This window comes from Trachurus japonicus, chromosome 3, assembly GCF_045865225.1.
Source record: "Trachurus japonicus isolate A0001 chromosome 3, Traja_1.0".
In the NCBI taxonomy this organism is placed as follows: Eukaryota; Metazoa; Chordata; class Actinopteri; order Carangiformes; family Carangidae; genus Trachurus; species Trachurus japonicus.
Genome location: NC_140909.1, coordinates 24852073 through 24866428, shown reverse-complemented (window position 1 = coordinate 24866428; position 14356 = coordinate 24852073). Strand labels below are relative to the sequence as shown.

The 14356-nt window shown below is 40.7% G+C and overlaps 1 protein-coding gene across 1 annotated transcript in view; it reads right to left on the bottom strand.

Annotated features, from left to right (window-relative positions):
• Window positions 1-14356, bottom strand: part of LOC146990018 (neural-cadherin) — a 325636-nt gene that overhangs the window by 128187 nt on the left and 183093 nt on the right. The window contains exons 24-25 of the mRNA XM_085767491.1: window positions 12513-12697; window positions 5504-5733 (exon numbers count right to left, since the gene is read on the bottom strand). Of these exons, the coding sequence (XP_085623617.1) occupies window positions 5504-5733; window positions 12513-12697 (415 nt within the window). The remainder of the gene's footprint in view (window positions 1-5503; window positions 5734-12512; window positions 12698-14356) is intronic.

The window sequence follows — 14356 nt, the reverse complement described above, 5'->3', positions numbered from 1 at the left end:
TCAGTCTGCTGGGCTGTGACCATTACTGTGGTGTGAGCATCATACACCAAAAACCTCCTGTCTGAGCTCTAAGGTGCTGGGAATTTAAAGATAGGCCAATGCTATTTAATAATAATAATAATAATAATAAGTAAAATATGTGAATGGTTAAGACTTGAGTTAGTCTGAATCTTTTAAAACCAAGACGTTCTTATGGAATATTTAGTAATGCTGCAAGTGCAAATACAATGTAACACAACTGGCCTCAATTTGGTCACTTTGTAGATATAATGCTTCATGACACTACAGCACATTAATATTTGTACTGGGTCAGAGCTATTTTACTTCTCTGCATGTTCTCCTGGCATTTTTTTAATTTCATTTTTTTTTTTTTTTTTAATCTCGACTTTTCAACAGGTGATGACACAGACACACCCTTGCTTTTAGTCCAGCTTTGTGTGGGCACAGTTGATATAAAGGAGGCCTCTGTAATGCAGAGTAATCAAAACACAAATCACAACTTGCCATTCTCACTGCAGACAAAGGGCACCGGTCTTACTAACGCCATTAAAGCAGAAGTAAGTGATATATTTGTGTTAATATAAGTCTTAAATAGTTATATCTTCCGACAGCAATCACTTACATAGAGTGTTTGGACCGAAACACGGGTCTGTCAGTCACTCTGCTCTGCTCTGAGCCGAGGAGAAAACATTTCTCGTATCCTACAGTTTTTATCCAACGAGGAGAGAGAACGGCATGCAGGGCTGTGTGTGCAGCCAAGGGACGCCGTGAATGTGGTGACGTAGGGACGAGGACTGTTATGGTGCGTTCAAGGCAGCCCGTAACTCGTGTTTTTCCGACCTGTGAAGTTGTAGGCTACCAGTTCGATCTGGTACGAGTTCACGGGTCGGAAGTTACGAGTGGCCGTTATAGTGACTTTCACAGGTAAAACAGGTCAGAAAAACACGAGTGGGTTGCCTGGAACGCTACAAAGTCGTAAGTTGTGACTTGAAGCTGTAATTTACGGTTTCAAAAGCCTGCCTGGAACGCAGCATTAGCCAAAACGACCGGATCGCTTACTTCTGCTTTAACAGTGGCTCTGTTCTATTAAAGTGTCTCACTAAGCTGTGACAATGAGATGGTGAGACCGCATGTAATGTGCCAGGTAAATGAAGCGACTAAATGGAATTCAGCATTTGTTACTTTTGTTATTTACATTCATGTATTTTCGACTGTGACAAAAGGACATCCAGCCTATTGCATCCAGCCTTTTGCAATATTACTCAGTTTGATATTTGCTTATATTCATTCAGCCTCAGGTTCACATTGGTTAATACTGGTGGTTTGTGATGTTACTGCCTTCCATGCCGTGTTTATAGTCAGTAAAGTAATAATAAATACAATACACATGCAGCTCACACCCACCACAATAGGATTTAATAAAATACTATGATTTAGATATCCCAACTTTAAGACCAAGCAGGTGTTTGCTGGGCCCTTGGATCTAAACTAGTGGTATTCCAAATATATTTTCTATCATGACACATAACACACAACATTGTGTTTTTCACAGTATTTATGGGTCACTGCTAAATATGAAATAGGCAAGCCTGTCATACATAGAAATGATTAGAGAAAGATGCGGGATTGGTGAATGATTATGATTATTATTCATCTGCTTGAATGGTGGCACTATAAACTATGTGTGACTATTTATAATTGAAAATAGCTGACAATTACATGTGTGTATTGATTTGTAGTTTTCACAGTAAACACCCCCCCCCCATCTTCATGATTTGCTTTTTGCTTTTTGTGCCTGGAAAAAACCCACATGCACATGTGAAGAAAATGCAAACCACCTGATGTAAATTAAGCTGCTGGGCTTTCACTAATGTCAGTGCTGTTTAACATACTTGGCTGTATGCTTTACTGTGCTAAATTGATGTTACCATGGAGATGAGCAGTGGAAAATGTCAAACATAAAGGTATTATTTACAGTTCAAGTTGACAAGTTTTGCTATGTAGAATTCCCACATTTAAATGGGATATGTTGCAGATGAAATGACCTAAATCCATCCAATTCACAGGTTGTTTTGATGCTCCTTTTGATGCTCCTTTTTGCTGTCACATCTTGTTTTCCTGTCATGTATAACTCAAGCAACATGGTATAAACAGAAAAAGTTGTCAGGAAAAATGAGAAGCAGTATATTGAAAAATACATGTTTACGATGTTTTGTGTTTAAGCTTATGCCTGCTGCACTGTCATTGGCCACATGACACAACTAATGTGACAATGGATTAAGGAGGCATTTTGAGTCATGTTAAACTTCTACGTATAATACAGTAACTGCAGTGAAAAGCTATGTGAACAATTTTACCTGGTTTTAAATCAAAAATCTAGACAAATACAGTGTCCCTTAAAGCAACAGGTAATCGATCCGGTCGTTTTCGCTAATGCTGCGTTACAGGCAGGCTTTTGAAATCGTAAATTACAGCTTCAAGTCACAACTTACGACTTTGTAGCGTTCCAGGCAACCCACTCGTGTTTTTCCGACCTGTTTTACCTGTGAAAGTCACTATAACGGCCACTCGTAACTTCCGACCCGTGAACTCGTAACAGATCAAACTGGTACAACTTCACAGTTCGGAAAAAACAGGAGTTACGAGTTTCCTTGAACGCACCATAACAGTCATCGTCCCTACGTCTCCACATGCACGGCGTCCCTTGGCTGCACACACAGCCCTGCATGCCGTTCTCTCTCCTCATTGGATAAAAACTGTAGGATACAATAAATGTTTTCTCCTCAGCTCAGAGCAGAGCAGAGTGACTGACAGACCCGTGTTTCGGTCCAAACACTCTATGTAAGTGATTGCTGTCGGAAGATATAACTATTTAAGACTTATATTAACACAAATATATCACTTACTTCTGCTTTAACTAATATAACACAATAAACGATATTCTTCCACAACTATTCAACATTCACAGCACTGATGGGAAAAGTAAGTGAAGCCTTGGACTTAATAACCTGAAACCAGCTCTACTAGTAGCTGCTGATCAGTGTTCAGGGGGAGATTTTGGACTGTTGTCTAATTTGCATGTTTCGGTCAGTCCATGGTGTCTCAGGGCCCTCGGATCTAAATGAATCACATGTGGTGTTCCAAATATATCTTCTGTCATAGCACATAATACACCACATTATGTTTGTCACAATATTTATGGGTCACTGCTGAATATAAAATAGGGAAATGGGTCTTACATAGAATTAATTACAGTAGAAAAAGATGTGCAGTTGGTGTGAGATTAGCGGCAGCAATAAAACAACACCTTGAATGGTGGCTGTTGTCTGGGCTCTGACTGGGCATCTCAAGAAGGTGAATTTCCATTGGTTGAAGTCATTCTGTATTCTGTACTTTGATGTTTAGGAACATTGTCCTGCAACATCACGCAGCTGTCCAGGCCCAAAGCCAGAAAATCAAGCCAAAATCCTACCTCACCTTTGCTATGATGATTTGAGGATGTTAAAGGCTAGGGAGGCAGCTTTTTTTTGACAGTATTAGGCAAAAACTTACACACTAACCTTGGGGATAATGTAAATGAAGTGATGTGAAAAAAGATCAGACGTCTGCGTCTCCTCTAGGCTCTGTTTTCAGCCTGCAAAGAATCTACCCGTGACGGTTGATTTTGACCAATCACAGAGCAGCAGCCCTTATTCGTATTATTTGGACGTTTTAAAACGTAAGAAAGAGACGTTTTTTCTCTACTCGCTGCTCTGGCTGAGGGGATGAGAACCGTGTGGACTCAACTCAAAGCTTTTTTCTAGATTTCTGCCTCCCTTTCCTTTAATATCCAGTGTCCATTACACCATTCAAACAGCTGCATGCTGTTCCCAAACAATTGAACCTCGGTTTGATCAGATCAGTAGATGCCACATTTTTGGATTGTGGAGTGTAAAGTTACAACTTAAAGGGACAACGAGGAGTTTTGGAAAAGCGTTTTCACACTACATTTATGAGCCTCCGCGCGCACCGTAGAATTCTTCGACCGGCGCAAGACAGACTCATGTTTTCATTCATCAAGAATTAAAGTCAGCGGTTCAAAGAGGTTCAGTTACCGTCGTAGTTCTGACCATAAACAGCGATTCGGCGGCGTTATTCTCATAACTCGCTGCGAAAGGAAACGCTGGTCGGCTCGACCAGCATTTCCGCCACCACTAATAATAACAAAATAACGATAGAGACAAAACGATATATTTATCGAAAATGGAGCCATTAACAAGTGTGGGTAACGTAGATTCATCCACATTAACGTGAGACTTTTTTATAACCAAATAGAAACTCCTCGTTGTCCCTTTAAGGGTTGCACCAATATTTTTTGGGAGAGCAACAGCTTCATCTGTGCTGTCTATGGCAGGACATCATGCACCATGCAGCCATGCATTGCAATTAAAGCATGGTGGACATGGTGGGCTCAGAGATGTTAATCAGCTCAAAAGATCCCTTAAAGCCTTTAACTTTTACTCTGAGATTCTTTGTGACTGAGGCTTGTGCTTTTGAGGTCTTCCTCACTGGATGCCTCCTAAAAATAATCTCCATTTATGACAGTTTGTCTGACTGTGGATTATGTAAAATCTAAATTCTTTCAGATGACTCTGTTACCCTTTCAGTTTCATGCAAATCAACAATTATTGATCATGAATCTTCATATAGTGCTTTTATTATTTCTTGTGAACCTCAAAATATTTTAATGTAATTTTTAAGACAAAGCGTCTCATATAACAAATAAGTCTAGATCACCGAGTGGACTGAGGGCTGATAACTGAATGATATTTTGAATATGTGCAACTGCAAAAATGGTTAGTGTACTTCTCTTTGCCAGTGTGTATTGTTGCAGTCTACAGGGTGGCACGTATACGTCACAAATTCAATGATATGCTACTGTGACTTTTCTCAGTACCAATGTGCACTAACAAGCAGCAATTTTAACACTGATGAGACTGATGAAGTTGGTCTTTGACAGTATGTACATGTGTAGACATTTTACCATCAGTTCACAGTTATGTCACACTAATTTTAAACACCCTCCATCATGTTGACTGTTTCCTTTCACAAATGTCTTCTATGTCAGTTTCTATTTATTAGGGTTTCTTAACACTAATTAATGTTGGTTACACTTTACTTGAAGGTATTGTCTTAAGAGTGACATGACACTGTCATAAAGGTGTCAAACATTATGTCAATGTCATAACGTTGTCATTAAGTGTCATTTGGTTTTTGTAGGGTTAGGGTTAACTGAATGACACTTATGACATTGACATAATGTTTATGACACCTTCATGAGTGTGTCATGTCACTGTAGTCCACTCACTTGGTTGTTTGCAATTAGTTTTTTTCTTATATATTTGTAGATTATACATAGTCATTCAACCAAGTTTTGGAATGAGTCAGGAACATGTAATCCAACAAAACGACCGGATTTACTTAATGTGTTGATAAGGATAAAAGCACACTAACAATGACCTACCTTTTGTTTGTGGGCAGCCAGATAACCATGCATTTTCTCACGCTGGAGAAAGGAAGGGCCACCATGCACAGCAAAGCGAACATCCAGCATTCGTTCCTTCACATCTATCAGGCTAAAGATGTTGACATCATCAGGTGGAACAGAGAGCATCTCGGACAGGAAATCCACCAGCAGCTCGTAGCGGCTCCGCTGCTTCCCTCTCAGTTCAATGAACTCCTTTGCTGTGATGTCTGGAAAAGACACATACACACAATTGGAATTGTGTACTGTAGAAGTGACCTCATTATTTCCTTCTCCAGCACAAGGATAAATCCAGTTACTTTCCAACTGGGCCCGATTGCTAAGGTAAAAATTACTTTGGAACTGTCGAGACTGGAGCAGTGATGATAAATGATTGAAAATGCCTCATATATCTGTCAAGATGTTGTGTTTGGAAGGTTAATTTGTCTCTCAACTCTCCGTCTGTTTTCCTTCGCGAGTAGTTTGTTTTGCTATATTTGTGGGGGTCAAAGCAGGAGTCCATTATACTTTGCTTTTTGAAGACGAAAAGACTAGATTCCAGAAATGTGAGGGTAAGACTTAGATTTTAGATTTTGGTAAAGGCAGGGTTCAAATTGTGGGCTGCACTGGGGGTCTGATCCTGAGTCCAGTCCCATTTACCTATTTTACCAAAATAAGTTAAAACAAAAAAAATTAAATAAATAATAATAATAGGTAAAAACAGCAGTTTTGGGAGTTATATATTAAAGATATACATTAGCTGGTTTCTAACTTGACCCTTAGTTAAAGTTAGCCTTATTAATGTTAACTAGCTGAGACAGCCTGTGAATATTTTCTTTCCAGACTGGCTTGTCATTTTATTACAATAAATAAATAAATAAATATAAAAAATCTTATGTCAAATATCTCAAAATCTCAAAAAAACGCTCATTCTCTTCACTTTATCCCTTTTAAAATCACCTTTGATTTCAAGCTCTTCGTTTTCACTCAGGAATTTGGTTATTTTTCCTGCTGGCTACCTCAAACTTCCACTCCACAACATTTCAGAGGAAAATATTACACTTTCCACACTGGTAACTTTTCACAAAGAGTAAAGCTGACCCTCCCAATTATCAGGGTATAATTGGCATTCAGGCATGGGGGGGAGAGTAATGGTTGGGGTACTGTAAGTCATTCAGTTGCGATGGTTAAGGTTAAGGGTAAGGTTAATGTTAATGTAAGTCGCTAAGGAATGAATTGTGCCAACGAAGGGTCCCCGCAAATATATTAAGACAAAGTTTATGGTGGTTCCACTGTTAATCATGATCTACAGGAGCCTCTTCAGAGAGGAAGAATGAAACACACATTTTACTCATGTTTTATTTTACTTCATCAGTCATGCACCCACCCCAGTGTCAGAGTAGTTTATTTGACTTTTGTCAATGAAAGCTGCACAAGTAAGATCAACTTAAACATGACCTTTTGTCTGAGATCAGACCCACAGCCACCAGTCAAAAGATCATGTTGTAAAGGACTTTGGGCCAATTTATCCCCTATCTATCTGGTTGGGGTTGACGTTTAGCACTACATTCAACACAGAACATCAGTGGATGATATTTTCTCCATTTTTGGGGCACCATTGTAATTCAAAATTGTTTTGTGCAAAGAAAGTATGAGGAAAATGCATATTACAGTAGCGTACACCAGCATCTGTAAACCTGTACATACCCAATAATTTACCGTATTTTCCGGACTATATGTCACACCGGAGTATTAGTCGCATCTGTCAAAAAATACGTCATGAAGAGGAAAAACACAAGGTGACAACATCCAATTTCTCTTCCAATGTAATGCATGAGTTTATCAACAAAATGACTCACATGGACATTTGTCAAAAATCAAAGAGTTAAGGGGGGCGGGGAGGGTTATCTGGTTCAAACCATTGAGGAATAATGACACCCTACAGACAATGTGATATTTGGGGGCATATAAATTAATTGCTCACTGAGAAGCCACCCATTGTGCACCCTGGCAGCTTGCAGCCTGTTCCCAACCATCCTGTTTGTTAGGATAAATGAATAGTGGGCCACCTTGCCACAATATTAGTGAGTCATATTTGCGCATCACATATTATTCATGGGTTCCTGGAATGAAATGCACTGTATTAGGAACTTCATCCTCTGCTGGTGCTGTGATTGCAATGTGTGTGCAGTCAATCCTCCAATTACATAAGGGTTACCAGCTCTGGCTGCAAATTGTGCTTTCATGTTAGTCTGGTCAACCACATTGGTTGGACATACTATATATTTGGCTGACATGGATGGTACTGTCCTATAAAGCTGCCAGGCATGGACCCAAGGACAACTGGCCTGCCAGTTCTCAGCATTTGTAAGGGAACAAGCAAGTGTGATTCCCCAATGTATCTCTCTCCGAAACTGGACCCAACTCAGCAAACAGATCCAAGACGGACTGCTACTGGAAATCAAAGCTGCCATTGTTATTCGGGTATGTAACGCTACTTTTGTCCATGCTATCTGAATATTTGGAAATCATGAATCACCCCTCCCTGAGCGCCATGTATGGGTTGTAAGACCACATGCTGGGGCTTGTGGGAAATCCAAGAGATCACCAAAATGAGTAGGTTTTCTCTGGGGATAAATATCCATGTCCAATTGCAGTCTGAACCAAAGTGGTACAGTGAATAACTGGCTGGCACAACAACACCGCTGCAAGGCATCTTTTTAAATGAGAAGAAGCATCCTGGTAATGAAGTGGAAGCTCATGGCTATGATATTCTCCATAGTATGCATACAGTTAGGGGTGCATACAATGGCTTTGCGTCGGACGGTTCACGCCTCTGCGTCATCCATTAATTTCTGATAATGGACACCTCGTCGGGCATTATCCCTTACTTAGGTGGAAGTAAACACAAAATAATTACCTTAGTTTATCAAGCCCCAAAGGGAAATGTATACAACTTGTTCTTTCTTATGCTGCTTTCTAGCTTTTCTTGAAATTCTGGTGATGCCCAAATCACCAAACATTTAGTTTCCTCAGCAGACTAGACCAATTATTTTTTGATGGTCTTCACAGCTTAGAATACGACACGCCCACTGATGATGAAGAACCAACTTTTCAGGTTCCGAACCTGCTATATTTTTTGGTCTGAATGCGCTGGCAGGTTCAAAATCGGGTTTAGCAATCGTAAACGGCACATTGTATTCAATTAATTAATGACACTAAGCATATTAAAATAATAAAGCTTTACTGTAGTAGTCTTCAAAATTAGGTGGGAATCTTCCAAAAAATGTTCATTACAGTCACAACCCGTGTGGCTGTGTTAGTGTTGTTTAAAGACAGACTTGAAATAACTAGACACTGCCCCACATGACAAAAATGTCTACACCGTCAATACTCTGAGACTCGAGCTGATTCTCAGAGATGAAGTACATGAACACCCACATACACACAGTAGTGTTTAAAAGTCTCACACCAGTTTCCCAATGGGAAAGAGGTCTCTGACTTTTTGACCCCCCCTGTATATATTTATATATATAAAAAAAGGGCGAGCAGGGTGATTAGGTTTGTGAGTGTGTAAAGAGAGACAGCCTTGGCATCAAGAGACAAGACAGGGGGCTCAGAACGGGCTCAGCGGATACAGCATGAGGGATCGAGGCTAATGTCAGCTCCCATCAGTCAGTCCGGCGGGAGAAACAAGGACACAGGCAGACAGAGAGACAGTAAGAGGGATGGGGGCTGGGGTAGAGTATAGTAACTCCTAACGCAGAGTGGCAGCCTTTGCACCTGGCTTTGATCCAACCTCACAATTCACTCCTGCTTTCTCCTTCCCAAAGGCGTCATCAGAGTTGAATGTCTAGTCAGTAGTGCACAGATGCGCTCCTGCCTGTAGGCTTGTGATTTCACACAAATAGGCACGAAAAAGGGGGATAAATATCCTACCCATGTAGCTGTATACTGTTGATAAGTCTCGGACAAAACAGTGAGAAACAAACACCATAATCTTTGTGCAGTCTGTTGTGCTACAGTTTGACAAAGCCCTGAGCTCGACCAAAACTCAGTATCAATTTTTGAAGAGTTTTTTTTGGGGGGGACAAAGTAACGTTACATCAACTTCCTGTTATAAATATGTTCTTTAAACCAACACAGAGGTAACCTGCTGAGGTCAGGGGGTTATTCTCTCAGTCTTGTGAAAGCTCCCTTCAGGGAACTTGCAAGGTGAGCTGAACTTCTCCAGACCAATGAGCTGACTGAAATGTGTAAAAACAGTGCACTGCACCTTTAACTCAAAAAAATCACTAGCTGCAGTCATGCTGAAACAAATGTGGCACACATCGCCATCCATAGGAGCAGTACCCATAGGGGGAGGGAGCGATGTTCAAAGGGAGGTCAAGGAAGTCCCAGGGATTTCACACATACTGAAATTGCTGCAGCTGAAAACTAGGAGGTTTTTTTTCTGTGTATCGATCCAGCAACACACACACACCTCAACAAACCTCAGCAGGCAGACGGCCGTAAACTGAGAGGTGAAAATATTTGGGTAGCACCTCGGCACTGTTCCTTCAGTGAAAGGGCAATCTCTTGGCAGAGAAAGCTTTTCAAGCCCCTCTGACTTGATCATGTACTGTAGTACAAACTGTGAATACAGTGTAGGTACTCATCGTGTGCTTCTGACTGTGCGTCTCCCCTGGGCACCACACATTTCACTCTAAGCTTTAGGTGGACATTTCAAGGACTTTTTGTTTACCGCATTTCTTACCTTTCCATCAATATTGAGAAAGAGCAAGGGAGAATAAGAAAGAGGGAGCGAGCCTTAATCCCAGCAAGGCAGATTTAACTGGTGCTTTCTTTGTGCATCCTTATTGCATTCCACATTTGTTCTTGAAATGGGATTTAGAATGTCAAGAAGGGTGTAAGTAATGCTATAAGTAGAATATTTTCATAATCCCCCAGACTGAGAATCAATGAGACTGTTTATGCCAAAGCTCCACACGGAAAAATAAAATCCTGGAAATAGCTTCTGTTACATATCCTCTGCACTCACCTCTGTTTTGTTGGCTTGCCTACACCTCAGGATGATTTCAGTCATTAATCCTACGTTTTGCTTTGAACCCTCAAACTTACACCTTTTGTAAGTTTGTTCATTGCTGAACTTAGGTTCAAAAGCATTTGAGTGATTTTGACGCTGTGTTCACAGCAGTGGCCGACACCTGCACTCTCCAGCTCAATGCAACTGCCTGTGTAAGGGTGGATTAAATCAATACACTCTGCAGGTAACAGCCCTCTGACGACACCAGCGAACATCATACATTAATACGTTGTTGACAGATAAAACCTTAGCTTAATTAGCAAGAAGACAAAAAAAGCACACTCACACACAAAGAAAATTAAAAGCATTTTAATTTGAAAATTATTTCATATTGATTCCCATTATTCATTTCAAACCGACATTTGCTTGTCTGCTTGTTGTGCATGGATTCATTTCCCTTGCACAAATATTGGAATGTGAACGCCAGCTGTTCTCCACCGTCTCTGGGTTTGATGCACATTAATTTACCTCAGCCCTGTTTTCAGAATGACAAGCAAATCCTTTTATCTACATATGAGACTTGACTTTCCCATACACAATATTTCCTTTCCTGTCCTGTCCTTCCGTCTTCCCCTCCACTCTCCAACCATCTTTGGAGTGCACCTTCTACAACCCACCCCACCCCTCTTCTATTTCAATATCTCTGAAATCATAAAAATCCTTCAGCCATGTCCCATTTCTCCAGAGTGAATTTAATTCAGAGGAGACAGCCGATGTGCTGTACATCAGGTAATGATGGATGCTGCTCAACATGTGGGGAGAATGTGCTGGTTGAGCAAAATCTCTCGACTAATTATTTTGCCAGCATAAGTAATGGAAACAGGCTTTTTCTTTGAGTGTGCCGACGACGAGCCAGAACTCACGAGTCTGCAAGAGGGATTAATAATGGGTGCAATCTTTCGCTAAGGAAACATCTTTAACTGAGAGTGTGACAGTCCTTCGAAGCACTGCAAGCAAATAGAGCAAACAGTAATCAACGCTCGTTAATTTTCTCTGACTGCAGACAAGTCTGCGAGTAATGACCGTGTTCTCCGACTCTACCTTGTCAGCAGTGCTGAGCTCGACAGAGTTCTCATTTTTTGGGGAAGGGAATCGGATTTTTATCAGCTAATCACAAATTGGTTTTGGTTGGAGGTCCTACCTGTTCCTGTAATAGCATAAAAGTCACAGGTCATTAATCAAAAGGACAGCAGACAGAGAGGCTGCAGGTGATGTTTGCCGCAGCTGGTTAAAGTGTGCTTGGAAGGCAAAGGGGTCAAGCGTTGTTGGCGTGAATGTCAAAACAAAGCTGATACCCAGGAGCAGTAAATAACAGCCCCAAAGCTCAGCAGGAAATTATAAATCAAGGACAGTTTTTTTTTCCTTTGTGGACCGGTACGTATGAGACATTACAGTGTCAGTTTTTATGTCAAGATCTATAACTGCATTTCTATTTGCAGCACAGAGTAACCATACTTCAAGGTATCCACTTAACACAGGAGGTATGAGTGACATTTAAAGATTATTGGTGGTAGTCAGGAAATGTAATGGAAATAAGAGTTTAATGATCTGCCAGAAACGGATGTGCTGCAGATGTATTTGAAATAATCTGGACATAAGGAAATATTTGTTTGTGTGTATTTCACCAGATATGTTTTTCTCGGATTCAGCTGACTATCTGACATGGTGGGCTATTATCACAACTACTGTATGGATGGATATGGGTATGTGTGCAACATCAGCTTCACCCCAGTGAAACAGCAAGGGCCCTGGACAACAGACTGCATGAACACTGTGGACAAACAGTTATCAGTAGTCTGTGAACACCACATACAGCATCCGGTGACAAGAGGTCAAAGGTCATCGGTCGGGGTCCAGGGAGAAGCTCAACGTAAGACACTCACATGTGACATCAGTTTCTGTAGGTTTTTAGGTCACCCTTACCTGCCAGACGGAGAGACCCTGAGTTGTAGATGGCCTCATCTCGCAGCTCCCTCACATGCACGGTGACAGAGGAGACGGCGTCAGACCAGATTCCATCTGACACACGGACCTGGAACTGATAGGCGCCGGGTGGGGCGTTCTCTTTGATGATCAAGAATCCCGTTCGTTTGTTCAGGATAAAGTAACTATGGGAAAGAAACAAACAAACGCACAGACATGGAACATTTTAATGCCTTTGTTCTAATTCACACAAGCTAAGCCCACTAAAGGATAAAACGTTTAATCTCTCACCCTCATGAATCAACACACTGCAAATCTGACTTTTACTTATTCAGACAACCAACCTGATAAGCCCAGAAAAGCGAGTCATTGAACCGCTAAATATAAACTTTTCAAATAAAAGTTTGTTGGGGTATTTGGGGTTGGCTGCTGTCATGTCCAGCTCAGCCCCAGGGTTTATAACTGCTTTGCGTTTGCAAATCTAAATTCACTACAGGAGAGCATGGTATCTAGTGGAGTGATGATTAAACTCCAGCTTAAAATCCTTGGGTTTAACATGTTGAGTTCCAACACCTCAAGATCTGCATCCAACGCTAACAGTTAAAAGCAGAGAAGGACGTGTATTGCCTTTAATGTGGCGGGGTCCAAATTAATGAAGTAGAGATCAGGTCAGACAAGAATAAATTTGATTTATTTACCTCAAATCAACAGTGGTTTAACTGTAGTGGTCATATTATGATCATGGCATATCATACAATACCACACACTTTCAAATTGCAAATCAGCAGAATGTCAATAACAAAAAAACATTATGTTTAATGCTTGCACATGATGCATTTGAACCACCTTAATATCATGTTGCAGGTCCTCCTGACATGGGACATCATAAAGTCATTGAAGACTGGGATCCAGAGTTTTCTTTAGACAATGTATTTACACACAAGTGCATGCAATTTAGAAAGAGATTATTCCACAATCTGAAACCACCATCTCCGCTCTCAACACGAGGATCCAATTATGTTCCCTCTCTGGCTTCCAGATGGATAAAGACAGAAAAGTAAAAAAAAAAAGAGATTCCCATAAACCACGAGTCGGACTTGTGTTTTTCTGTTGACAATGTTTCCGGAAACCAATTGTTCTCTGGGTGAATCATAGAAAGTGAGCAGAGGTGATAACATTAGGGAGAAAAGGAGAAAAATGAGACTGACTAATAGACACAAAGACATACGAGGAAGCAATTTCACTTGGCTCTTGTCTACATGCTCCCCTGTACAGTAAATGAGTTCATTCAAGTTTAATTAGAGAGGGAATCCAACGCAGAACCTTGGCAAATCAAATAATAAACCACTTGAAGAGACAAGGGCCACGTGAACTCATTTTACAACACATGCTGTGGTGTGTAGATTATGTCTTAGGTCTGAGCATTTAATTCCAGCTCAATTTCAGCTTCACACTGCTGAAAGACAATTTTACATCTCTAGTAAAACTACCAATATTTTCCTATTTGGCACTTCACGATCCTCTGAAGCGCGCATTTATTGACATTTATGTTAACTACTTACATTAATGGCCACTTCTCCTGTAGTAAAAATACGACACTTGCCGTAAAACTGTTACACAAGATGTCCTGATGTGCTAAGTCAAAACACGAATGTCCTTTCTGCACCATGCATTGCAGTCGTCAGAGCAACAATACAACCTTGTGATTCAAGTGCCAAAAAATGAATGGCTAACATGCACACTCACAGCTTTATGGTTGATTTGATGCACTGAAATGAAAATTTATGAAAAAGACCAGAACAAGCTATGATAAGCTCCGTTTGGTGAGAAGCCAATGCAGCAGA